The sequence below is a fragment of the Salvia hispanica genome, chromosome 6 (genome assembly GCF_023119035.1).
Source record: "Salvia hispanica cultivar TCC Black 2014 chromosome 6, UniMelb_Shisp_WGS_1.0, whole genome shotgun sequence".
NCBI classification, from domain to species: Eukaryota; Viridiplantae; Streptophyta; class Magnoliopsida; order Lamiales; family Lamiaceae; genus Salvia; species Salvia hispanica.
In genome coordinates, this window is record NC_062970.1 from 102,922 (window position 1) to 130,411 (window position 27,490).

Below are 27,490 nucleotides of genomic sequence, written 5' to 3' on the forward strand. Positions count from 1 at the left end.
ATTCGTGTATATTTACAATAAAAAGTTAATCTTGAATATCTATAAGTCTATATCATGTATTACAGATAATTAATACAGCATATCACCAAAAATATCAAAATCGAAATAATCGAATTAAATCCGACCCAAAAAAAATAAATAAATAATAAATTATTTTTGCTATTGCATCTTCGTAGAATCATCTAAGCTTTGACCAGCGACGACTTTTCAACTCTGCTGCCCAATGTTATGTGGAGTATTTATAGTCTCGTCTTTTTCTTTTTGCGCTTTGGATTTTATGCTAATGTTTTGGCTTGAGCAGCCAAACAAGAAGATTATAGCGCTGAATTCTATTCTGGATGGGCCCATTTTGCCTTTTCCCTCTTTCTAACGGTTTCAATTGAAGAAATCGTTTCTGCTTCTGGGCAACCCTCGGCATTCTTGATCTTTCAAAATCATGATCAGTTGTGATTGTGGGAGTCTTTAATTCTGCAGCTTTGTCGTATGGCAAGAACGAAGAAGAAATTGTTTGACTTGGAGGGGGCGGTGGAGTCATGGTACAAGTTAGTGGAGCAGCAGCCGCTGCTTCCCTTTGTTGTACCTCTGCTGCTCTTCCTTTGGGCTGTCGAGAAGTGGCTTTTCTCTCTTTCTAATTGGGTACTTCTTGTGTGTGCTGTTTGGGCAACAATTCAGGTACTTATTTGATCATCTAACCTTGTTTTAGGCTTTATCTTGTTTCATGTGCTCATATGGCAATATATGTTATGATGTTTTTGTTGAGTTCATGATTGTAGAAAGAGCTGTTGTTGGCTAACTGTATTTAGTCTAGCTTAAATTGATCAGAGGACTTGGATCATCAATTGCATCAAATCTCTGATGGGAATTGCAGATGGAAAGACTAAATTGTCTTGTAGTAAGAAAAAAGCAAATCTTTGAGTTGTTTTGCAACAACTTTCGCAGTAGAAAGAAGGAAGAGAACGTGAAAATTGTGATGAGTAGAAATACGGATATCTTGCCTTTGATCTGTAATTGGTATACGGAAGGGGACCGGTTATGTTTCTTATTTAGGATCACTCGTCTTGAACGTTTCAATTTTTTTCTTAGGAAGGATGGAAATGTATTTTGTTGCTCTTCTCAAGACAGGACCACTTGAACTTTGATGCAAGTTTGATGGATGGTGGGCAGAATTTAAACTGTTCCTGAATTTGTAACTTCACGGGTTGAAAAGGATGAACTTTTCATGCATATGTACTTGTTATGCTCTTCTCGAGATCAAATGCAAATGATATGTCTAGAAAGAAGATATCACTGCAATGACATTGCAGGAGTGTGTTTCTGTTCAATGTTTTATGCCTGACTGAATATGCATCTCCTTCATTTTCATTATCATAATGTTTGTGGCTACGCTCTTAATATTTTTGTACGTGGTCACGGTCTCAGATAAAATCGACTGCTTGTATGCTCTTTACGGTGGTCACACCTGGTATTGGTGTGAGATAACTGTGATATTTCTGAATTTCACGTGCAAATTACAAATGAAAATCCGGCAGAAGTTGTATTCATTGTTGATGCCTAAACAAGTCAGTCTAAGCATAATTTGGAAACAACTATAAAGAATGGAGGATTTTGTGTAACTAATATTAATCTAATGATGCCTTAATTGGATGCTAGATTGTTGAACTTTGATCACGTATCGACATATAGTATCTGATTATGGGTAGTTAGACATAGATAGTGCTCTGTCGAACAAAGCAGAAAATGGCACCTGATGTATTGGTTGATTTGCCTAGAAGGTTTACAATGATTGCATCGTTGTCTAGTTGATTAACCCATACCTTTTGTTTCCCCACAGTACGGAAGTTATCAGCAGCGAAACATTGTGGACGACTTGAATAAGAAATGGATGCAAGTGACACTAAACACTTCAGTATGTACTCACTTTATTTCTAGGATCGCTTTTGTTTTGATTGCTCATTTCGTTCATTATTTATAAAAATGACTGTTCTTCTTCGTATATGAACAGCCTGTCACACCTTTAGAACACTGCGAATGGCTGAACAAGCTATTAATGGAAGTTTGGCTGAACTACGTAAACCCAAAACTTTCTTCACGATTTGCGTCTATAATTGAGGTAACTATTCTGATCTCTATATTTTTTGTTCTTCAAATTATATTATTAATTTCCAAAGCCCTTTTCTGCTCCTGCACCATTAGCCCACCTAATGAACCTACTTATCCTCATACATAGAGAAGAGTTGTTACTGTTACAGATGTATCGCTTATTAACTTATAAATAATTACAGAGGCGCTTGAAGCATAGGAAATCAAGGCTAATTGTAAGTCCTAATTCTCTATTTTGATCATGTGACGTAATCATTTTCAATCATGTCGGTATTAATACTATGAAACATTACTTATGTCTAGGAAAGGATAGAGTTACAAGGATTTTCTCTTGGCTCTCGTCCTCCTTTACTTGGGCTGCAGGGAGCCTGTTGGGCAACATCAGGTGATCAGGTTTGACATTATTTACTCATTAAATGCAAATCTTCTATCAAGCATTTTTGACCGGTAGTTCATTGAACTTCTCAAATATGTTAGCGTAGTCTAATGAAACTGATCTTCCTAATCCCGTATCTTCTCTCTCTTTCCCTATCTTTTTTTGCTCATGTAAACCTTATATTTTTTGATGACGCAGCGAATCTTGCGATGTAGTTTTGACTGGGACTCAGATGATGTAAATATACTCTTGTCGGCTAAGTTGGCTATGCCTTTAATGGGGACAGCCCGAATTATTGTAAACAGCATCCACATCAAGGGCAATGTATGCATCAATCTTGCTCTCTTGTTTCTCTTTTCTTTTTGTTCTTGGATCTGTTCTTGTTTGTGATTATGATCATCAGGTTTATTTCTCATAGTATTTATTTTAAAAGGACGTTTGTCACAATACTTTCTGCTTTGTCCTGCTCTTAATTTTTTGTCCTTATACTACTAAGAACCTATAGAGAACAACTGGATGGGGACCTTATACTCGCAATTGCAAGGCTGGTCGAGTTAGGAACTTCTTTCAATTTGTTCTCGCAAAAGTTATGCTTTTTTTTCTTAAACGCTGGGTGATGTTTAGATGGAGTGGTTTGTCACTTAATTCTCTCCATTACCAATTTCGTTGTTTGGTAGCATATCACTAGTATGTTGTCAGAGATTGAAGGGAAGGGGAAACTGATGTAATCAATTGCTTGAACTTTATAATGATTTCAATTTTCAGTAACTGTTGCAAATAAACCCGACAATACTAAGGGTCTATATTTTACTGCCATACTTCCTATTTGGTAAAAAACTTTGTCCTCTGAAAATATTACATCATTTGCATTGTGCAGCTTCTTTTCATGCCAATATTAGAAGGAAAAGCGATAGCATATTCCTTTGTATCGACTCCTGAGGTCAGACTTGGTGTCGCTTTCGGAAGTGGTGGAAGCCAGTCTCTACCCGCAACTGAGCTTCCGGGTGTTTCGTCATGGTTGGTATGTATTATGATTTTCACCAATGTTGTCTATGATGAAATATCTTGAAACTCAAGACCCATTATGAGATAGCAGAGCTAATAGAGATGATAGGATCTTCTATAAATTTTAACATGTAGCTAATGGTTCTGTTAATGAAATACATTGAAAGTTTGAAACTCGAGACTCTGTCGCCAATGAGAGAGCAGAGCTGGAAAAGATTTGAGATTCTTCTAAAATTTTAACAATTAGCATGAAACTATCTCATTGTGGAATCCCTCGATTAGTAGAATAATATAGTGTCTAACTAGCATGGGTCATGGATCAGCACCAACAAATTGAGCTCGTGGTTGTTTTCTTGCCTGTATGATAAAAAAACAAAAAAGGGTTCAGTTTCTTTTTTGTAACATTTATGGCAGCTTGCTGAATCTGATTTAACTTCACATCTCGATTAATGCTTTGTTATATTTCTGACTTCTGTTCATGTTTCTAAAAATACTACAAGGCAGATGTATGTATCAAACACTTTTCCGTTCACGTCTTTATTAGTGAGCCTTTAGTTTCCCTACTATGTTTCCAGAAATACTGGAGGACACACAACGTCGCTGAAACGTTATTATTAGCTAGTTACCCTCAGAGTTGGTTATAGGATGCAGAATTTATTTAGAGCTGAATGTTGTTACCACTTATCACAAGAATTCGTGCCTGTCCTATTGTATTTTTAGCACATATTCAATGAGCAACATATACTGTTTTGCAGGTCAAACTTGCAACTGAAACACTGAATAAGAGGATGGTTGAACCACGCCGTCAGTGTCTTGCTCTGCCACCTGAAGATTTGCACAAGAAAGCTGTTGGTGGTATATTATATGTAACAGTGCTCTCTGCTAGCAAGCTTTCGGGTCATAACCTGAAGAGCAATGGCTCCTCGAAGCAATTCAACTGTGCAAATCCAGATGCAGTCCCCAGTGACAACAAAGAGCTTCAGACATTTGTAGAGATAGAACTCGAGGAGCTCACCAGGAAAACAGATTGTAGAGCAGGATCTTCTCCTAAGTGGGACTCGACATTCAACCTAATCCTGCATGAAAATGCAGGAGTTCTTAAATTTCATCTCTATCAACGCACCCCTGGAAGTATAAAGTACGACTATCTTACTTGCTGTGAAGTTAAGGTATGTTTGTCGCTTATTCTTGTTTCGTGAATGTAAATAAAGAAGTACTATTAGTTGGTTTAAATTTTCAAATTGCTTGATCACTTATTATTTTCTCAAGTATGCTTAGTTTTGGGTTCTTGGTATTGGTACACTTTTGAGAACATCACACAAACCTTTCCTATAATGCAGGTTAGGTATGTTCAAGATGATTCAACCATATTTTGGGCCATCGGAGATAATAACAGTGTGATTGCGAAACATGCTGACGTTTGTGGGAAAGAAATTGAGATGACAATTCCATTTGAGGGGGGTAATCTAGGAGAGGTACTTTCTCAACTTTTAACGAACTAATGGTTCATAAATTTTTTTGAGGAACATGGATCAATTTTGTCAGTTTTTCCGCCTCATTTAGATGCTTCATCATCTCATCTGTTTGTGGGACTGATGTTTAGAGGATCACGTTTGGTGACAAGGCTTGTTCATGACGTATGAATAAGTTTTACAGTTACATCTGAAAATTAAAATGAAAATAGAGAGTTTCACAGCTAAATTTGTCCAATCCAATCTTGCTTGTGTTATCCAACAATTGTGTTACAAACTCAATATTCATCGTTAACGATAATTTAGCAGAAGACTGAAGAGTAACTATATTCTAATTTATGGAAACTGTCTTACAGCTAAATGTGAGGCTTGTACTGAAAGAGTGGCTGTTTTCTGATGGTTCACATAGCTCGACTAATTTAAATGCAAGCTCTCGTCATTCACTCGGTAGCTCATCGAACTATTTTTCCACAACCGGAAGGAAAATTTGTATTACTGTGGTTGAGGGCAAGGATCTCCTTGTGAAGGACAAAATCGGGAAATCTGACCCCTACGTCAAACTGCAGTATGGCAAGGTACGTAATGCCTCTTACTGTGTTGCTGCAGCCATGTAAAACGCTGTCTTCGTTCTAAGTTCTCGTTTCAGTAGTATTATATAGTGACTTGATAGCAGAACACAACTTTGATGTTATCCTCTATAAAATTCTTCATACGTTATGAACAAGCCTCGTACACGTGTCTTCTCCAGGCTGTCCAAAGAACGAAACCCGCCCTACATTCTTCAAATCCTACTTGGAATCAGAGATTTGAATTTGACGAAATAGGAGGTGGGGAATACTTGAAGGTAAAATGCTTGCTTGAGGAAACACTTGGCGATGAGAGTATTGGCAGTGCACGCGTGAATTTGGAAGGACTCGTGGAAGGTTCTATAAGGGACGTGTACATTCCCCTCGAAAAAGTCAATTCTGGAGAGCTGCGGCTTCAGATAGAAGCGATAAAAGTTGATGATGGTGAAAATTCAAGGGTATGCATTAAATAGTTTAAAGTTAATAGTCACGAATTTTGTTCAGTTCAGATTTGATGAAGCATCTTGTCTTATTCTCTCTTGGTAATGTCAGGGTTCACATACTCGGACAAATGGTTGGATAGAGCTCGTTCTCATTGAAGCGAGAGATCTCATTGCTGCTGATCTCCGAGGAACTAGTGATCCTTACGTAAGGATACACTATGGCAACTTGAAGAAAAGTACTAAGGTTAGATGATGCTTGATGCACTAGAAATTTCAACAGTTTTTTTCCGTCTTCAACGCCCCCTTAGCCGGTAGTCTACACTCACCGGAAATTCGTCTTATGCATTATATGAATATGATCATCAACGGCAGTCTTTCTCCATTTCTTACCATACTGTGCCATGTCTCTGCAGGTAATGTACAAAACACTCAGCCCAAAATGGCACCAAACTCTAGAATTCCCCGATGATGGAAGTCCGCTCACGCTGCACGTGAAAGATCACAACACCTTGTTACCGACATCCAGCATAGGCGACTGCGTGGTCGAGTATCAGATGCTAGCCCCCAATCAGATGGCCGAAAAATGGATACCTCTGCAGGGAGTGAAACGCGGGGAGATCCACATCCAAGTCACAAGAAAAGTCCCCGAGCTCGAGAAGAGATCGAGCGTGGATTCCGAGGCATCCCCCACCAAAGTACGCCACGAAATCTTGAACCGGGTGAGAACACATACCAGCTGCTCTTGTTTGATTGAACACTTGAACCAAAAAATGATTTCTGGGCTTCGTGTAGATCAAGGAGACGATGATCAAGCTCCGATCGCAGGTCGACAACGAGGACTCCGATGCGGTTTCGGAATCGCTGAATGAGCTCGAAAGCCTGCACGAGAGCCAAGAGGAGTACTTGTTTCGACTTGAAACAGAGCAAATAATGCTAATTGATAAAATAAATGAGCTTGGACAGGAAATCTTCAACTCGTCTCCTTCCCTGCTCAGGACTTCTACTATTCCTTGAACAAGATTTCAAGGGATTGAAACTTTCAGTTAGAGTTGTGCAACTGAATCATGTGTTACAGTTTGGATACATTATTACATACCACCTCTAATATCTACATGTGTAAGTATTGTTATAGGGATGTTAATCGGGTTGACCTGAATAAATCAAATAAATCGAACAAAAACGACAATTGTGGCCGGAAATTTGTAGCCCAAAACAAGTTCAGCCCAGTTGGCCTGAATTGGAAATAACCAAGAACTGGTCTGAGATCGATTTTGTTGGTCCGATTGACATCCCTATCTACTATAATGACATTCATACATTATTTTCTACTTAAATGATAGTTTGGATTCACAATACGCAAGAATGTATTCAGAGGTGTACAATTGAGCATGTATATGGAAATGAAAAATGAAATAAGTATTTTATTTAAAATAAGAACTATACTTTTTTCATGAGATAATGCATTGAACGCATAAAATATTGCATTTGTAGTGCGGTTGATTGCATTAAAAATTGGACTGTTCACCTCTCATGAAATTTAATTTAAGATGTTACAATCAGATATTCAATCAGTAAAAAAATGCATTATCGTAAACCTTTGCTATTAAGAGGTTCGTTTTTGCAAGAATATTATTTGCGCTATTCCCCATATATATGTGAAAATCTGTCACATCAATTATATCAAATTTGCGCAAGTTTACTTTAGAATATCAATAATATTCTAAAATTAGTCAATGTTGATTCATGCATTTAATACTCTGTCACACAAAAATATAACAACCTTAATCATATAATATTGATATTAAAAAGCATGTGCAATTGAAGATGATGGACCAACAATAGCAAACGTTAATTACAATTTGCATGTGAAATGCGTCGGTGATTAGCTAATTAATCTCAATTTTGGAGGGTTCCATTTCTGCAACATACTCAAAATTAAAGTACATGCAAAATAAATTATCATTTTCTTGTTGACTAAATCAAATTAAACACACCATATTCCCATACTACATAGTTGGGCTAGTAAAACTTGAATTTGAGTGTTTCTCAGCCATTTTTCAAACTGCCATTATTAGCTCACATTTTCCATAGAGTACATTTGGACTATATCAATATCAAAAATCTTATAATATTATTACACTAGATTTTATATTGAATATGAAACTTATGGCTCCATCATGCACGTCTAGATATAATTATGGCTTATATTTCTTAGAATCAATAATTATGGCATATTTCGATAGTATTAAAAAAAATTGCAATATCATATCATCAGTTAATCTAGAAAACAGAACTCGTGTGATCGAACATAACAAAAAAAGTCATCGCTGACACTGTCATTGGTAAATGGTAATGTACACTAGACTAAGAATGGAAGTGAGCCCCATCTCGATGGTTGGACCAGAACTGATGCAATGTAAGACCACTGACAGCTCCAAAGACCGAATTTAACGAGGATGGAAGATAAGGATGAGTTTTTGACATCTTGCAAAATGCAAATACCTTTTCTCCCTCAGAAGCTATATAGAGAATATAACATTGTTACGATCAATTATGTATTTTTTTTGTCTTTTTAATACACTAGTTTGTGTTTTGTTTATATGATTCATTGAATATAAATAAATTAACATGTATAGTTACAATTGTGTTACAATGAGTGGATGTGAAGTATTTTTCAAGAATGTGAATAATTAGATGCTCAAATCCAAATCTTTCCAAACATAATAGTCCACACATTCAAATTGCAGAAAACTGGCCTACAATTAATGGTCCAACAAAACCCTAAAATCTCAATTACGAAAATGACAAAACAAAGTTGATTGGAGTAAATTTGTACATACGTACACATGGTGCATCAAACATATTCCAACATTAATCATAACGCCTCAAAAAATAAACATTTTGTGTGAATTTGGGACATGAGAAGCAAAGAGTTTCGATAGTTTGAGAATGAAAGATTTTTTGGAAATGGGGCACTATAGTGCGATACATAATTTATGGTGAAGGTCATATTCGTAGGGCGAATTATGAGTTAGGGATGAATACAATTCATGAGTACTCAATTGCAACAAGAATAAATAAATAATGCCCATTTTAAATGGTCTTGTATGTATCCATTACCTGGATGAACTTGATAGTATAATTTTGCCCATTTTAAATGGTCTTGTATGTATCCATTACCTGGATGAACTTGATAGTATATAAATTATAATGATCGATGCTTTTATTTATTTAGGAAAATACCAATCTTAATCAAAAGCTCACGATCGATAGTGGAAGACGTTTTATCACTTTGAGTAGTTCGACCATGAAATATGGTCTTAATAAGATCTTACAATCGATAGTAGAGTAGAGTATTATTTTTTATATGTAAAAGCAAGTACTACTAAAATTAATGAAATGGTAATGAACAATAAAGAAATAAAAAAAATAATAAGAACCGGCAGTAAAAATAAAAAAATAACTCTCCGAGGGCACCCCAATTATTAAAGGCAAAAACACAAAAATAAGATTAAAAAAAAGCAAAAATAGGGGGAAAAAAGGCAAAATCACCAAATACCAACAAATCAATCTAAAGGTAAAAAAAAGAATACATAGAGTAGGAGTATTGTTCTTAGTTTCTTATTATTATTGTTGATGCATCATTACGTATGGATGGGGTTGACAGCGATTATCATCATTACCATTCTTGAAATAAAATTGGTAATTCATCTATATATAGAGACATGCTTCATCAGCTAGCTAGATCACACACAACACTTGTAGTTGTAGTAGTACTTGCAAAAATGTGTTGTAGAGGGACACAAGTCTGGATGAAACCGAGACGAACTAGGAGGGTTCGCATTCTCCGGCTATCGAGGTACGTACGGTATAGAACAATATTCTTATTCGTTTAGATTAAAAAATAATTGAAAAATGTAACGTATACGTTAATACAGTATGAGGAGTCAGAGACGATGGGACGAAAATGAGATGGAGTTGAAGAATTTAAGGCTTTACATGGAGAACGTCAACATATATAAAGAGAATGAGAAATTGAGGAAGAAGGCTCGTCTCCTTCAACAAGAGAGGCTTGCCTTATTGTCCGAGTTTCAATTTAAGTTTAAGCAGCCTCTTTAATTATGTAATTTTCATTACTTAGTAGTAAGATCAATGGCCAATGGGTATACCTTATGCTTGTGGATCGATCAACATTACTTACATTGTATCATGTTGAAAATACAGTAATAAAATTTGGCAGCCTAGCTAGCTACTAGTTTTACTTGATTCGATCGAAAAGGTTTATGATTAAAAAACATGTACTTCTCATATTGCTTATTTCTTATTTTGCTCATGACCCAAAAAATAGTACGTGATGTATTGATCATATATTTGCTTCCTTATATACTTATATGTATGTGTTAATTTGGGCTTTGATATAGTTTTCCAGTAATTTTGTTACGGTTCTCTTGATTTTCTCGCTTTCTAGTTGTTGAGCATTTTGGTCGATTTAATTTGTAGGCATTGGATTTAAGGTTGCTTCATACTTCCATTTGGTTAATAATGATGGCCAAGTCTCCCTGGGCTGGCTTGGGCATTTTTTAATAGACGTTGGCTATTCGATACTTTACTTCATGCTTTAATCTGGGCTTTATATTTTCTTTTGAATTTTAATTTGTTGGGCTTTAGATTTTCTAAAAGACTTCCCTGATTTTTATCGAGATTTTTAAGCATACTCTACTACATATCTTTGTGTTTTAATTTGTTACTTTCTCAAAGACTGACACAAGAGTTAATATGTATCCATTATTTTCATTTTTGAGATACAGTTAGTTTCAGAAAAACCAATTTTGGTTATGTGTATGAAACGTCTATATGAAGTGATGATGTTGAGTTATTAAACCAAAAAGACCAAAAGTACTAATTTCTCTTCCTTTCTACTAGTACTATGTTTTGGTACATGTGAGGAGTTTCTGCAAAACCTTTGAATCAATCAACATGTTCGTTGATCTATTCTTCGTCCCCCAAGTCGAGAAAAGAAAAAATAAAAAAAAAAGAGAATGAGAAAATGGAATGCATTTCATCGAGTTAGTATCTTTCTTGAAAATAAAATTAACGTGTTAGTATTTTATTTCTAAAAGGGAGACTCTTGAGAAAAGTAATGATAAAAAATGAGAGAATAATTTACGAGAATCATGGAAAAACGAAAAAAGTGAATTTTTGTAGTTCACTCTAAATAAAATTATGAAATATAACATAATAGAGTTGCATACATCTGGGAGCTCTATGATCTCTTTCAAAATGATTTGGCATATATTAATAGGAGAACCTTTAGAAACACACTGGGACATTATTAGGGGGCTGTTCCTCCAATTTAAATTATTCATGCAAACCTACATCTACAAAGAGTATGAACTTCAATTATGCTGGACTAAAACATAAAATACTTATGCTCAATTTCTAATTAAGCTCCTTCTTTTTCCTTTTCATTAAACAATTTATCTTCTTTGAATTATTTGGCCATGATGAATCACAGTTGTCTAGCTGTTTGTACTTTGTATACTAAATTATTCATTTCAGAATCCATTTTGTCACTTTCTTAATGTTAATTATATTCAAATACCACCGCCTATTCATTGTCAACGTTTGGCAATATGCTTAAGGATACCCCATTAATAACCGCAATCCAATTTAATAGACATATTTTTACAATTTATTTTTATTCATCTAAAATGATTGCACATAACAATTTTGTTATTTAAATGCCTATTATTTGTTATTCTACTTTTTCTTTATTTATCCTAAATTTTCCTCTTGTGTTCAGTCCATCCATCCATTTTTTTTCTTTGGATTTCATCTCAATTTCTACTTCTCTTTGAGATTCATATCCATACACAATCAAATTTTAATTCGTTCCATTCACACAACATAAAATAGATGGTCTATTATAATAAGAACTGGATTACACTTGTGCTAATAATTCAACATGAATAATTAACAAACAACAATATAAAATTGTCGTATGAAATAATACCCTAACAAACAAGACACTATATAACCATAATAAAATCCTAACTAAAGCAACTTAACCCTCATATTCTCCGTCACCAAGGATTTTAACGAAACAAAATTCGGACTATGAATAACTAAGTTGGAACTAGCATGGTTCCTCTCTTTCTTGATCTCTTGAATAACTTTAGTCGTATCCGAGTAGTAAAATAGTCGAGCAGATTCATGCAATGCGAGTAAAATCCCGCCATCTTCAAATGCTTTAACAGGATACAACATTTCATGGTTGTGATTTTGGCGTTCTATGATTCTATCAAGATGTTCGACATTCGAAAGAAAATCCTCATGTAAATCATAAGGAATATAATATTTGGTATAATTATGAAGAACTTCAGGAAGTCTGAGCTTATATGGTTCTCTCTTGATAACATAATCCTTCATCCATGATTTTTCATCTCCATATTTCTTCATACACCATATTTCCATCACATTATCATCTGCATCATTGCTGAAGCACAGGCGTCCCCTCAAAGCCGATAGTGAATATTTCAAGCCTTCACCAAGATTTTGAAGAGTAATACTATGAGGACATGAAAAAGATTTAAATAGGTCGGTTTCAAGATCGAGGCAATAAACTCTAAGAGGGTGTACGAAAACATTGTCATGATCAATTAAAAGCCAGTGAAGATTCTCATTCACCAAAGGAGGCACATATGCTTTGTGATACCAGAACACCAATTCGCTCTCAATTGTGATACTTTTCCATTGTCCTATTCCTAGATTGTATACTTGACAGTTAAGGGGAAAACTTCCATGAGCATAAACCCTGACAAGCTTGTACTGTCCACTTTTGCTCACTCCGAACCCAAATGCATATTGACATGAATAACAATCACGACCCATCTCGATCGTGACATACTCTCGAGTTATTGGGTTGCATATGAATAATTGCGACATGGATTCAAAGTCGATCATGAAGAGCAAGCCATTAACCGAGCTATGTATAAATGGCTTATTACGCTCCGGAAAAGTGTGAGTGTAGAGAACCGAACCTTTTGGTGGTTTTTGTATAATTTCATTGCCACCAATAAACCCCAAGAGATTGTGAACTCTTGAGAATTTGAGGTCTTCAAAGGCAGGGAGGCGGGCAGAGGTCAAGGCTACATGATGAGAATGCAACGAGACAAAGTAAGTGGACTCCACTAGATCGCGCCATGACTTGCAAACACACTTGGAAATCATGATGGTTTGAAAGGGGAGTCTTGCGAGGATGTCGATGGTGATTTCTTGTGGAAGATCATTCAACCTATCCATAGTTTAGAGCAATTGGGATTGATGGAGCTTGGAGAGAAGAGAAAAAGATTAGGCTGGTTGTGATTGTGAATTTTGTAATGCTAATTCTTGAATCATATTCTTTCTAGGATCGATGTTAATATATACAGAGTAATCTCTAGACTAATTCTTCTATTATTAATAAATTATTTCCATGTATAATAAATTCTTTTATTATTTAATTATTCCCATTTCCTTTAACCCGATATTTTTCATAATTTCTGATAATTAGGAATTTGCCTATTTAAATTTAATTTTCCTTCTTCATGATATATATAGTAGTATTTTCCTTTTACCCGTCACATTATTTGAGGAAGGCATAGCAGTATTTTCCCAAATCTAATTTCAAAAAGGAAATTACTCAACCTTTCCTTATAATATTTCCATTACCTAAAAAAATAATTTCACGTTATGATTTGATTTGGAAATTTTGACGTAAACAAACCGGGGTAAAATTCATGATATTATTTGTCAATTTTAAAGTTCATGGAAAAAACTCAACTTTTTGAAAATTTCACGATATTAGATACCAATATCCCTTTTTATTTCAATACCGATTAGTAGCCTTACCCTTCCCACTAAATAGTCAAACTGGATAACTCAAATATATTCAAATTAATCATAACAATGAAGCCATCTCAAGCAAATTGACACAATTAAGTGTCGAAAAATCTTGACCATTAATAGGTAACTTCATAGCTACTCGATCAAAATTACATTCTTTTGTTTCTAAAGTGGTCAAACTAACTTTTTCAACTAACTTTTTTTTATATTTTTTTATATTTGCTAAAACTCGTGTCTGGTCAAAGTGTGACTTTTAATCAGAAACGGAGGGAGTAATATCAAATAACACTGCGGATACATTGTCAACGTTTGGCAATATGCTTAAGGTTAGAAATATACAAATTTAACTATCAACTTTATCATACATACTCCTACTATATTTTAATTTTTAAACCGTTTCCCCTATACTTGTATTTTTACCTTTCTTACGAAGGGAGGAATGTCCAAAATTTTAAAATAAAATAATGAGAAGTGAATTAAAAGCGAAAACAAGAGTCCAAGAAATGAAAATGTGAATCTTACATAGCACCATTTTTTTATTGTCATAATTTAGTATGTACACAAAAGCATTTTTTTTAATCCATCATGTATGTAATCATACGTATATTAATACATTATTAGAAGATAATAATACATCATTCGATGATTAATAATTCAAATCATTTTTGAGATAGCGTCAAAGTAACATTCTCTGAACTTTTTATAATTTTGTAAATAATATTAAAAGTAGAAACTACGAACTGTGTCTTTCCAAATCCTTGTTTCAATAAATTCTGGTGTTTCTCTGCGAAATTCCACTGATTTTGTTCCTCGTGAATTAGATTAGGATCATAAAATTGGCATATCTAGCAGCTACTGCTGAAAACTGAAATCCCTCACTCACTAAGGTGTCGGGTTTTGGAATTGATTTTCATCATTTGTGTTTGATCGATCAATTGATTAGGTTTCTGTGTCGGCGTGATATGAGTTATAATGCTGCCGATGAGGAGGATTACGTGAAATTGGAGGCGGAAACGTCGACGTCTGGCTGTTGCGACGGCGGAGATGATGGTGGAGGGTGGTTGTGGTCTTTGTGGTGGTGGGCGAAACTGGTGCTTGTGGTGTTGTTTGTTGCCGTTTTGGGCGCGGTTTTCTTCAAATGGATCGGGCCATTTTTCATGGACAAGGTTTAATTTTGATTCTGATTTAACCGGAAAAATCATCTTTTGCTCGTGAGTTTCAGGAGCTCAGTGAATGCCATTTATGTGTTGTTATGCTGTTACATTAATTTATGGTGTTTACTCTCGAATTATAGTTATCCATTTAGTTGTTGTTGAAGCTAGGTAAGTGCTCTGATTTAGGTTTACAACTTGAGACTCTTTTCATTCAGTCACTGATGCATTTGACATGTTAATATTAGCTGAACATCTATCTGGAGTAATATATCTAAATGCTAATTTGGTGATTGTTTTTGTTCAATAAAAATGTGTTTTGACCAGTTTGATGCTCGTTTTAGCTATAGAATAGCTTGTTAATTGTTAGATGCAATAGTTTATCCAGGAACATAATCTGATTGCATCTCTTGATCATTTCATATAAGCCAAGAGCCGGTTCGACATCATTCACACATTTTCGCAATATTTATCCTAACCTCATTACCCTAACGTTTTCCAGGAAATTATCCCGGTGATAAATTGGGAGCAGAGAACTTTCAGCACAGCTATTCTAGGACTCATAGTGTTTGCTTCTCTGGCAATATTCCCAGTATTTCTTATACCTTCTACACCATCCATGTGGGTTGCTGGGATGACTTTTGGTTACGGTTATGGTTTTCTGATGATCATTGGTGGAGTTTTGATTGGCAGTTCTATTCCTTATTTCATCGGTTCATTGTTCTACCATAGAATCCATGTATGGAAATTTCACTTCTGTATTTTTCTTGTGCTATGATTCTATACTCAAAAATAAGCACACACCATATCTTCTCACATGCAGGTATGGTTAGAAAGGCACCCAAAGCGAGCTTCTATCATAAGACTAGCTGGTGAGGGGAACTGGTTTAGTCAGTTTCGAGCTGTTTCTTTGATTAGGATTTCTCCATTCCCGTATGTCATATATAACTACTGCGCTGTGGCTACGGATGTGAAATATGTTCCTTATTTGCTGGGGACTGTGGCAGGAATGGTGCCAGAAATATTTGTTGCACTTTACACGTGAGAGCTCCTCTGTTCCCTCCTCTGTGTGTGCGTGTGTCTGAATCTCTGGATTTTCTTACTATCTGTCCATAAAAACATGTAAAATAAATTGAGTTTTAAGTACTGCTAATTACAGTCCATGAACTTTGAACATCACCAGGTAGTTCTACTTAGGTTATGGAGAATCTCTTGCGCTTTGTACTTCACCACCACTAGCTATGAAATTTTGATGTCAATTTGCTTCTGATATAATTATTGTTTGCTTTCCTTTTTGCATGATTATATGCCCTCTAGGATTCCCGTCTTCTGTTCCCTTAAAATTGTACACTTCTGTGCCCTATACAAGGGTGTGTTTTGGTGTAGGTGCTTAGAATTCCAAGGGATTACAAATGATTAGATTTTATTTCCTTCATTGCAGTTGAAGTGGATAATGCAAACAAACTCAAATCCTTAAGTTAAAAAAGTAGTAATTGCTTAGCAAAGTTTAATTGAGAGGAAAGTGAAGAAACTTGCTCTTGCATTTGAAAGCATGCTAAAGTCGTTGTGATTAACATCCTCTACTCTAGGTGACTCTTTACATGGAAGATACCTGTTCTGGATGCACTTTAACAACATCATGCCGTAAATAGGAGAAAAGAACATTATTGTGTGTGTTGTATACAGAGTGAGTATGTTTTCTTACGGTTTGTGCTTGTTGTTTGTAGAGGGATCCTGATTAAAACATTAGCTAATGCTTCAAAAGATGGGAAGTCCCTGTCAGTTTCCCAGATTGTGATGAGCGTGGCTGGGTTTTGCGTCAGTGTGAGCGCGACTGTAGTTGTGACGTGGTATGCAAAGAGGCGACTGAAGGAGCTACAGATGCGAGAGGAGCTTTTGTTGCACTGAATGCAGTTGTGTGTGTTGTATACAGAGTGAGTATGTTTTCTTACGGTTTGTGCTTGTTGTTTGTAGAGGGATCCTGATTAAAACATTAGCTAATGCTTCAAAAGATGGGAAGTCCCTGTCAGTTTCCCAGATTGTGATGAGCGTGGCTGGGTTTTGCGTCAGTGTGAGCGCGACTGTAGTTGTGACGTGGTATGCAAAGAGGCGACTGAAGGAGCTACAGATGCGAGAGGAGCTTTTGTTGCACTGAATGCAGTCGAAATGCAGCTGATGAAGATGAAGGCCTACAGATGAAGGAGCGCAACTGTTTTGCCACACATTGGTATGCATCAACCAAATTCACATATAGATTTATGTATGTACTCAACAAATGGAAGCACAGCCTTTTCAAATGGTGTTGTTCCTTTCTTAATGTCAATACATATATTTTATACCGACCCATTTTTTCCATTTTAACTGTAAAGTTATTCAAATGGACATTACTTTGGTTATACAATGTTCATATTTTTTTCTTATTTGCTCCCAATGACTGATTGGACGTTGTAATTAATTTTACTCGGACATTATTTATTTAAAATTTTTGATATATAATTAAAATAATATCAGTGGACCTTTGATCAATTCAATTGTAAGTATTATGTAATAATGCCATGTTAAGAGATGTTTCAACAATCATATTGTTGTGTATGTATTTGCATATATAGATTCTAACACTATTATATACTGTATGTGATTATCATCGTGCAAAGAAAATATGTTCTAAAATATATTAAATACATAAAAAAAAAAATTCAGTATATACTAATATATAAAATAGATTAAAAGATCTAAAAATCTCTAGAATTGATCATTACATGAAAAATGCATTCTAGTATTAACTAGAAGAATGCATATTGTTTATAAAAAAATGCTTACATAAATTCAAAAATGTTGAAATTTTCTAAAACCAATAACTTTCTATTTTAATCAGATATCATCAAATAAATTCACAGAGTATAGACTTTTACAATTCAAAAGAGGCATATATCTGCAATGTAGAAATTCAGTCGTAGACATAGGTACAAAAATGGAGCAAAATAATTAGCATTAAAATTTTCTGCACAGCTTCGTTTCAGGGAAATAGTATGATTATCAAAACAAGGCATATATCTGCAATGTAGAAATTCAGTCGTAGACATAGGTACAAAAATGGAGCAAAATAATTAGCATTAAAATTTTCTGCACAGCTTCGTTTCAGGGAAATAGTATGATTATCAAAACATAACTACGGATGTAACCCTCTAAGTCTAAACCAACTCTAAGCCACGGAAAACTTCTAAACCTATGTGCATTCGCCTAAGAAGTCGAACGTGTGACGATCTGATTCCACTAAAGAAGACAACCCACAGATTTCTGCACAATGTGAGCAACTGAAAACTCCACTCCAGCTATATACAGTTTGGAAGATGATTTGCTAACCAAATGGAAATTAAGAAACTCTTTCCCATAATGTCATCGTATAATTGGATCTGGAGCGTACGTCAACTCAACAGTCGGCACACTGCATACATAATAGTCAAAGAATAGCACATCAGTTAACCATATAGTGTGAATCCAAACTGTCATAAACCAATTCAAGATTATAGGTTAACGGACGAGAATGTTAATAAATGGGTCTAACACATCATTGAATATAGATAAATCATGGAAGAAGTTACAGTTGAACGAAATATTTTACAGTCCCACATTTGCTTAAATACAAGTTGTGAATATTTTTTATAACTTCTGTACTGAAATTTCATGTATGCATAAACAAAACCCAAAGGTTTGGACTGCATATGGCATGAGACAGAATGCGTATATGAATGATTTAGTATTTAGCATCATTTTTCATCGTATTTGTATTGATTGATTATTGTTTAGGATAAATTGAAGGATTACGAGTAGAAGAAGCTCATCTACAGAAAACTCACTTTTGCTTCACTTTAAGCATTCCGGTACCAACTTGCATGGGTATGCCCATGATGATGCATTCAGAGACTCCTTCAATCTTATCGACTCTCCCATTCACAGAAGCGTTAAAGAGGTGATCCGCGGTCTTTTCAAATGAAGCGAGCATCAAAACACTGTCTCTCATTTTCTCCACACCAAATCTGGTCATACCCAACACTATACCCTGAAATATAACCAGCATATGCAAAAACAAGGAAATTAGATCATCATAACTTCATGTTTAATGGCATAAACAAATCTAATCATAAAGGAACGAGGAAATCAGCTCATCATTAAAGGCCATCGGAGATGATAGATAAGAAAGATTGATTTGCATATGTTTTTTATGAGAATCAATATATTGACAACAAAACATGGGAGCATCAAGAATTAGCATTTCCTTTATTATATCTTGACATAACTATTTTCACAATTATCCTACTTCCATCATGGTCAGAATTAGGCCATTTCTCCTCTTTCTCCTCATCAAACCCTTTCTAAATAATGTCAAGAAACTCATAATCAAATACACTTTATGCATCATATTTTATGTCGACCACCATATTCATCATATCGAAACATGTGATAGAATTAAAACTGACAAACATAAAAGGTAGGATAAACATTTGAGGCAGTCAGGTGTTCATGCTAGGAAACAAATTATGTCCTTGCGGTCATAAACAAGAAACCATTCCAATTTGAAAGAAAACAAAGTAACCTTGAATGACATTAAGTCAGCCAGAAGCATCATGTGTCGTATGTCTATGGTCATGCCATGGCTTGACATGGTGTAGTGTATCTCATCAATTATTTTCTTCCTTGCAGCTTCAATTCCAAGTACCTGTTGTACTTCCATGATGTTATTACTCACTGTCTTATGAAAATTAATACCTTCAGTGCCCATGACAGACAAAAGACCATTCCTGCACATAAAAACATCATGCTGAAGTTACATGCCTAAAACTATTACATACAAGAACTACGAGACTATCATACTTTTATCAATAGTTTCTGCTACATATCTCATTGGCAGTTCATTATCAAGGAAAAATGAGGAGTTGCTTATAGTTGCATCATCTACAAACACCCAGCTACGCTATCTCCGGTGGTGCTGGGTTTTTTAATTTCACAAACTACAAGTACACATTGAGGCAACAAAATCCAATAATGAAGCCCAATCAGAAAATCAAGTATACCTCCCTCTCAAATTCTGTCACAACAATCTCTACAAAGGGTTTCCCTTATCAAATACTTAATAATCGAGAAAAAGAAAAGAACAAGAGGGGAATTCAAATTAGAGCAGTAAATGCAGAAAAGAAAATATGATGTTTTACTGACACTTACCCCTCTACTAGTAATGTCAACTTTTTGCACGCATTAGGATCTTTTTCTTTTGATTCATTAAGTATTATAGCTCGCTCAATGGACCTGATTCCCTGCCACCCATAGAAAACACCCACGAAAGAAATTAGTAGGGGTCATGAATGAAACTATCAACATGCCAGCCAAATGCCAAAGGTGAAAAGGATATTAAAAAATTAAATTCTGCTAGCTTCACCTTGACTACAACTTTGGCGAGCTTACTCATAAGCTCGTGGAGTTCAAATTGAAGTTTACTTTTATCAGCCGCCAGAGTGACTTCAAGTTTTCGTTCATCCAATACTCTAATTTGCTATAGTTAACATGTAGCAATCAATGATAACAGCGAGAGTTAGGAACAAAAGCAGTAGAAAGAGTAGCATGCCAGTAAATCCATAATAAACACCAATAAAGTGGCAATGCAAGAAATTTGCACCTGCTCTTTCAGTTTTATCTTTGGAGTGGATTTTAGAATTGAATTCTTTACTGAGTACGCATCAATTTGTAGGTGAGCCTCTTTTATTCTACCCATGTCAAGTGTTACAACAACGGATGCTGACATCGATGATTGTGACGTCTTTATGCTCTTGGCTACCTACAGAATACGAAGAAGACCAAGACAACAACTTTAGTAGTTTCTAAATTATAAATCTAGAAAACACATCACAGAATATTTACAAAGCCCAAAAGTAAAAGTTCAATCTATAACAAAGGCCAATTATCTTTTACTTTCAGAGAAAGATCTAAAATGCGGCTGCTAGGCTTTTGAATATATCAAAATTACATTAAATAAGATCTAAAGCATGCACTCACAACCCAATCGATTATCATAAAATCATATACCTGCTCCAGAAGGGTTTTCTCAATACGCCCCTTCACCATTTTAGCTGTTATGTCATTGTTGTTAACCTCCAGATGGGTAGTAATAATGGGTGTCTTGATTTTTTTAGAACCATCAACAATTTCTTTTATCCTAGGAACTCCAAGGGTAACATCTTTTTCAAGATTAAGTTAACAAAACATATCGGAAGAAACCATATCAAAGGTTAGATGAGTAAAATGACGTCACTAGAAAAAAAATCATATTTTAGGATACTCATGCTGGCAACTCCAGCAAAGTGAAAAGTTTTCAATGTCATCTGTGTTCCTGGCTCTCCGATACTCTGAGCTCCAATGGCTCCTATTGCAGTTCCAGCTTCAATTTTCTTGGAATTGTAACGAGATATACAAGTTTCTAGGAAAACCTGAAACCAATAAAATAAAAAGAGGAAGTAGCATGTCAGGATCATACCATGGACCTTGTATGATAAAAGTATGTAGGAATGCTGAGAGAGAACCATGTAGAAGAAAACTACCATTAATTGTCGCTGAGTTATTCCAGATATATTAGATGCAACATTTTCCAGATTACGTCTATCTTCTTCAGAATGTCTCCCTTCACTCAATTTCAGTTTCTTGCAAATTGAGCTAGGCTCCTTCTGCTTAATAAATTTGCTTATTGACTCTGCAAAAGCTGCCAAGCATTCATCTTTATATGCTGTATCTAGCGAAAGAGAAGACTCCGAAGACCCTCCTTCAGGAGTCATGGATGATTTTACGAGTCTTCTCTCAACTGTCTCTTCAACTATTTTCTCAATTTCATCAATAGTTAAACTCTTTTGCTCTGTTGCGGGGCAGGTAGCCTGTCAAAACATAGAACACAAGAAAATGTATAAGTACTTTATCAAAATCCAAACTTGGTCACTTTTCATACAAGATTATTGCAAAACAATCGATCCCAATACCTTGGCTTTCATAAATAATCTTTCAAAGTTCAGCGGGAGCCCACTTTTCTCTTCCATCTGTGCAGGATCCATGGAATCACCACCGTAAGCAAATTGCACAATGCAAGCACTAGCATTTCTCACTGTATTATCATAAAAGACAGATAGGTCCTCCAAAGCCTTCATTAATCTACGAGACATGTAGCCCGTATCGGCTGTTTTGACCTGTAACAGAAAAAAAACTTCTAACTGTCTATGATATTCAGTAAGAGCCCAAGTGGAATGGGGGCTAATTGTTATTATTCAGTAAAGTTGCATAATTCTCAAAATTAGCATTCTGATAAAGATCAAAGTACCCATCACTATCAATCTAATGAGTAAATTCCAGAAAAGAGAGAAATCCACACATACCGCAGTATCGACAAGACCTTCTCTACCACCCATGGTGTGGAAAAAAAATTCAGTCGCACATAAACCAGTGTAGAAGGAATTTTGAACAAAGCCTTTAGCCTGACATTAAGCATAAGATGAAGTTTAGGTAATTTGACCATATCTATCCGCAATGTAAATGTCGAATTAGGAATTACTCAAATTGAATAAGTAAGAGAGGATGCATGAACTTGGTAGAAAATCTTAGTATTAGAATAGTTTTAACTATAAGAAATAAAAAAACCTCAGTAATTCCCAATTGGTACCCTAAAGATGAATAGCATCTTTACATAAGTGATATTTACTGCATCTCCGACAAAAAGTAAATATAGGTGAACAACAAAAGTGGAAGAATAAATGCATGCATGAATATATTGGAGGAAAATCCTAAAGCAGAGAAGAAAATTCCAAGTATTCACAAGGTCAGAGTTCAAGGAGTGCAAATAATTAAGATTGCTGGTTTGAAATATTAACATATACCAATTATGTAGTACTTAGTAATAACTATTTATAGTAGTATAGAATATTTTCTTTGTAAACAGTCTTTAGCAACTAGTACTAATTAGATTTCTCAGGGCTTGGATATGGAAGCAAGTTAAACTTCAAAGGGCTAGTATGTAGAAAATGCATAGGGGTGTGCCACTCCAATCCACTTATAGTGGTATGTAAGCATCCCCAAAGCAACATTTGGTCCTCTATTACTACCGAAAAGCACAAATAAAATTATTAAAAAATAACATAGTAAAAGAGTTGCATACATCTGGGTCTTTTGCTCCTCTTTCGAAATGAGGCAGTGTTCGATCAACAAACCCATTGGGAGCTCTATGACCTCCTACAGATTGCTGACCAACGCAAGCAATCATCTGGCATATATTAATAGGAGAACCCTTCGAACCACACTGGGACATTATTAGAGGGCTATTCCTCCAATTTAAATTCTTCATGCAAACCTACCAAAACAACATCAAGAAAGAGTTAGCACATCAATTGTGCTGGACTACAACAAAAAATACAATGGTAACCATTTTTTGATAAAAGTTATGATTTCACAAGTCTTATCACAAACTGAGCAGAATCTTCTGAGCAGAAACATGCAGGGAAAAAGTAACTTGATGTTTCAAGCAGCTATAATAATGAGAAACCACAAAAGGGACAAATATCCATGTTAGCACACAATAAGACATGATGCTGCGTGGAGCACCAATACTCACAGATGTCAGGGAATACATAAAACTTACATCGGCAGTAGTTTCTCGAATTTTATTAAGTGTCTCAGTTATCTTGGCTTCAAGAGTATCAGCATTATTGCATCCTGGTAACAAGTCCAGGTTTCCAGATTTGTAACTTCTTATGTAATTAGTACAATGACCATACTCATTATCCAGAGTCTTCTTCTTCTCATTGTTTAATGTAGCCCCAGGTTGAACATCATCGATCCCAATTGAAAATCCATGATTTCCTATCCATCGTGCACTATAACATAAATGTAATTAAAGAAATCAACTTTCAATTCCTTCAAGGAAGAATGCGAGTAAACAACTAACAGAATGATTCTAGTTAAGACAGCATGGCCAATAAGAATGATACTAGTGCAGACACATGGTTCATATTGACCATGACGCCATTTTCACGTGATTCTACAATTAGATATTAGGACAAATAAATGCATGAAGCAGAAATTATTTTACATTGCTGATATGTCTCACCTTAACTTTGCCAAGCGATTCATGCAGGTAGCAGCCGCATGTGGACCATAATCCCTGAGAAGAACCGAGTAAATACCGTCCTTATTCCCATTACCTGTTATGATATATGGATGAATAAGCAATTTATCTAACACCAAAAAAAATGAATCTCTCCACTACTAAGTCCCATATCCATAAAGCAAAATCTTTAAATATGGGTCAGCGGTTGGTAGTAATTTTGGGATTCTTTTAATGCCCTGTTTCAGCTTGCAGTCCATATTCAGAGTTTTCCATCAATATAATGAACTGAAAGGATGATGAGTCGCCATTTAAGAAAGATCTTCCTAATAACCAATTGATGATACACATGCAATCTCTTCAGCAGTTAATCTTCACTCTTTGTTATATACCAACATGCCTACAATACAATGCCTATACTGCAAGCGTATGAACTCAAATAGTATAATGCATAATTGAAAAGACGTGTTTCCTTAGACGATTGTAAGATGCAAGCACATGATACTGACCTAATGTGGCCTTTCCAAGCTGCCCGCTGATAAGCTCACTATTGCGAATATACACAAAACCATCCTTGGAACACATAGTTTCTCTAGACTTCCCATAAGACTTTTCTGCTACAGTAAGATTTAAATATACTCTCATTTTTGCATGGGTACGCAATAGCACACTGAATAATTGTTTGCCAGTCCATAGCTCCAGTGGCTACAATGAGATAAATCTAAATCAGATACAAGCATACATCAAGCACGTGAGGAAACATGAGAAAATTGTGTAATTATAGCAGCTTTTTAATCTACAAATTGAAGTGACTCTTTAGCAGCAAAGTACAATACAAAACGACTCTAGTCCCAACGATCAACTCGTATCCACAAATCATAGATGTGTCAATGATGATTAAAAGTACGGTTAGTTGTAGGCAGCATTAGATCTTAATAAAAGAAAATTAACCTTTGATTTATACAGATTACTGGGTATCACATTCACCAATGCACATGGTGTTAAGGCATCCAATCAAACCTCTCCTCCCACCCAGCAGCACAGCAGTCCCCAATAATAACAAGTAACTGGGAGTGGATAACCTCCTAAATATTAAATCCATAACAGAAAGTAAAAGGTAGAATTCAATCTATCTCTTGCAATTTCTATACTTGTTACCAACTCCTGATCACCTATAAAGCTAAAGGAAAAAAGGGTACCATATATTTACAGACCTTCACCTGAATAGATCTTTTTTTAGCTACATAACTTTGGTTCTAGGTTCTGGTCCTAGATGTTATGAGAAAACAGAAATGAAAAGGTATCAGGTGTATAAAGTAAGTGCACCAGACAACGCAATGCATTTAATGACATATAAGGGCTGCGAAAATCAATTTGGTAAACTTAGTTACAGAGAACATAGATGGATGGGATACAGGAAATAGTTTCACCAAAAAAACCGAAAAGAGTCTAAATGAACACCAGCACATGGATCAATGCAAGAGCAATTCTAGACAATACTCAAAGCACAGTGGCATTATAATGAGTGTTTACCTTAACTAATGCTGGAGTTGGCAAATCAATTGGGTCCATGGCATCACCTAAATATGAACACATGAGTGAAAAGGCCGAGCGGTCATAAAATGTGTCTTTTCTTGTTATAAGAAAGGAAGAAGTTAGAAAATCCTGTGTCGATGCAACCAAGATTTCTCCATTTTTCGGAGTGCACAAATTGTTCTGCACCTGCACAGCGTCAACGAAGATCACAACAAAAAACAATGTAAACATAAAGCAGAAAAGCTAATAGATATGTGTTACTTTTTATATTCCTCGTAAATACAGCTTACATGTAAATCATCCATATACCAGTAATTCACAATTTCACAATGATATGACAAAATATGGTTTGGGCCCTAGGTTAATTAGTAGGAAACCAAATTTTATTGCACCTTAACTAATATAGCAAGATATTGGACAATTCTATAGCCACCCACCATGTTAACCTCTCAAAACTTAAACACAGAACCCGACTCTCTACTTAAATGTTGCAGACATCCATGGTCACCTTGAATCAGCTTGTATAAGATTTTAGCTAGTAACATTTGCTTTGTATGGCTTCATTGCGGAAAAAACTAACCACAACTCCAAAAGGTCAGCAATTTAATTTTTACTCCAAGCTACTAACCAGAAATATCAAAAAGGTAGTGCAGCTAACAGAATCTAACGAGAAGGGGCAATGGATAAAAGATAGTACCATTGAGAAAATTATAAACTTCATTCTTATTCAGCATGTTTGCAGAATGTGTGCTGTAACTATTGATAAAATGATTCAAGTAACACTATTCTGTATCGTTAAAAATGCCCAAGTTAATGAGGTGAGGTCAACTATTTTACATGATTATGTCTTATACAATAGTCAAATCAATGAACAAAAGTATTACTACTATTTCACATACCCCCATTAGCATAAGAGCCTCAGTACGGGCCTCTTCTGTTTGTGGTACATGTATGTTCATCTCATCACCATCAAAGTCTGCATTGTATGGATTGCACACTGACTCATTGAATCTCAGTGTGCGCCACGGCATTATCCTTGCCTGAAGAGAACAAAAAAAAATGAAGCATCTGATAACATCTTACTGTTATTATATACTACCTCCGTCCCTTAAAATAGAAACTATTTCCATTTTGGGCCGTCCCTTAAAAACAGAAACTTTTTAAACTTTCTAGTTTAGGGCGTGGACCCCACAATCCACTATCAATACTTCCACTTCTTTTTCTCTTCCTCTCACTTACTTTACCCAATTATCTTTTCCTCTATCTTACTTTACCAATTCTTTCTCTCTTACTTTGCCAATTATTATGCAATAAAAACCGTGCCGTTTCAAAAGTTTCTATTTTTCAAGGACGGAGGTAGTAGTATAATATCAATGTTCACTTGCAGTAAATACCCGATGGGACATGATTGACATTCGGTGCAAACTCGGTTGTCTATTAAATAGAACCACATCTCCATCTTCAAGATGACGATGCACAATGCACCCATACTTCAACTGATCTGCATGATGCTTCCGAGCAGAATACATCAATGATCTGCAGGGAAACCAAGAGCAGTTGGAACTTAAGCCTGCTCCTAAACCAAAAAGGAAGAAAAAAACAAAAAAAAAAGAAAAAGAACTGATAAAGGAAAAGAAAAAAAAAACTTATGAAACCAATAAACACTTACATCTCATGACCATCAGGTGTCCTTAAAAACTTAGCACCAGGGTATTGGGGGCCATTGCGAACACACTGCCGCAATTTCTCAATATTATGATGTGAAACTCGTTCAGGATAAGTCAACATCCCAGCCATTAAAATTGGAATAGCAACCTGTCAGTCAGA

General features: G+C 35.4%; 4 protein-coding genes across 5 annotated transcripts; 2 read left to right on the forward strand and 2 right to left on the reverse strand.

Annotated features, from left to right (window-relative positions):
- The first annotated feature begins 272 nt into the window (after positions 1–272).
- LOC125193987 (extended synaptotagmin-1) lies at positions 273–7,317 on the forward strand. Its single transcript, XM_048091969.1, has 14 exons — positions 273–672; positions 1,832–1,906; positions 2,003–2,110; positions 2,283–2,315; positions 2,404–2,493; positions 2,675–2,800; positions 3,354–3,497; positions 4,237–4,650; positions 4,822–4,956; positions 5,310–5,528; positions 5,702–5,977; positions 6,072–6,206; positions 6,376–6,681; positions 6,755–7,317. Exons 1-14 carry the CDS (start codon positions 484–486, stop codon positions 6,974–6,976), a joined length of 2,472 nt encoding a protein of 823 aa, XP_047947926.1. The 5' UTR covers positions 273–483; the 3' UTR covers positions 6,977–7,317.
- A 4,699-nt stretch (positions 7,318–12,016) lies between these two features.
- On the reverse strand, positions 12,017–13,264 carry LOC125193185 (F-box protein At5g49610-like). The gene has a single exon (XM_048090942.1). It carries the CDS (start codon positions 13,262–13,264, stop codon positions 12,017–12,019), a length of 1,248 nt encoding a protein of 415 aa, XP_047946899.1.
- A 1,315-nt stretch (positions 13,265–14,579) lies between these two features.
- On the forward strand, positions 14,580–16,906 carry LOC125193988 (transmembrane protein 64-like). 2 transcript variants are annotated; one of them, XM_048091971.1, is made up of 5 exons: positions 14,580–15,012; positions 15,500–15,736; positions 15,821–15,869; positions 16,005–16,038; positions 16,725–16,906. In XM_048091971.1, the coding sequence occupies exons 1-5, from the start codon at positions 14,809–14,811 to the stop codon at positions 16,903–16,905; spliced, it is 705 nt and encodes a 234-aa protein (XP_047947928.1). In that variant the 5' UTR covers positions 14,580–14,808; the 3' UTR covers position 16,906. The 2 variants fall into 2 exon arrangements, with proteins under 2 accessions (XP_047947928.1, XP_047947927.1); XM_048091970.1 differs by having other exon boundaries at positions 14,583–15,012; positions 15,821–16,038.
- A 1,944-nt stretch (positions 16,907–18,850) lies between these two features.
- Positions 18,851–27,472, reverse strand: LOC125192711 (DNA-directed RNA polymerase III subunit 1-like). The gene is made up of 18 exons (XM_048090338.1): positions 27,333–27,472; positions 27,058–27,199; positions 26,563–26,703; positions 25,661–25,849; positions 24,637–24,832; positions 24,131–24,224; positions 23,663–23,897; positions 23,183–23,374; positions 22,407–22,505; positions 22,017–22,220; positions 21,588–21,914; positions 21,329–21,476; positions 21,076–21,227; positions 20,669–20,827; positions 20,432–20,545; positions 20,218–20,309; positions 19,592–19,796; positions 18,851–19,057 (listed from the first exon to the last, which is right to left on the reverse strand). The coding sequence occupies exons 1-18, from the start codon at positions 27,458–27,460 to the stop codon at positions 18,851–18,853; spliced, it is 3,024 nt and encodes a 1,007-aa protein (XP_047946295.1). The 5' UTR covers positions 27,461–27,472.
- Positions 27,473–27,490: the final 18 nt, after the last annotated feature.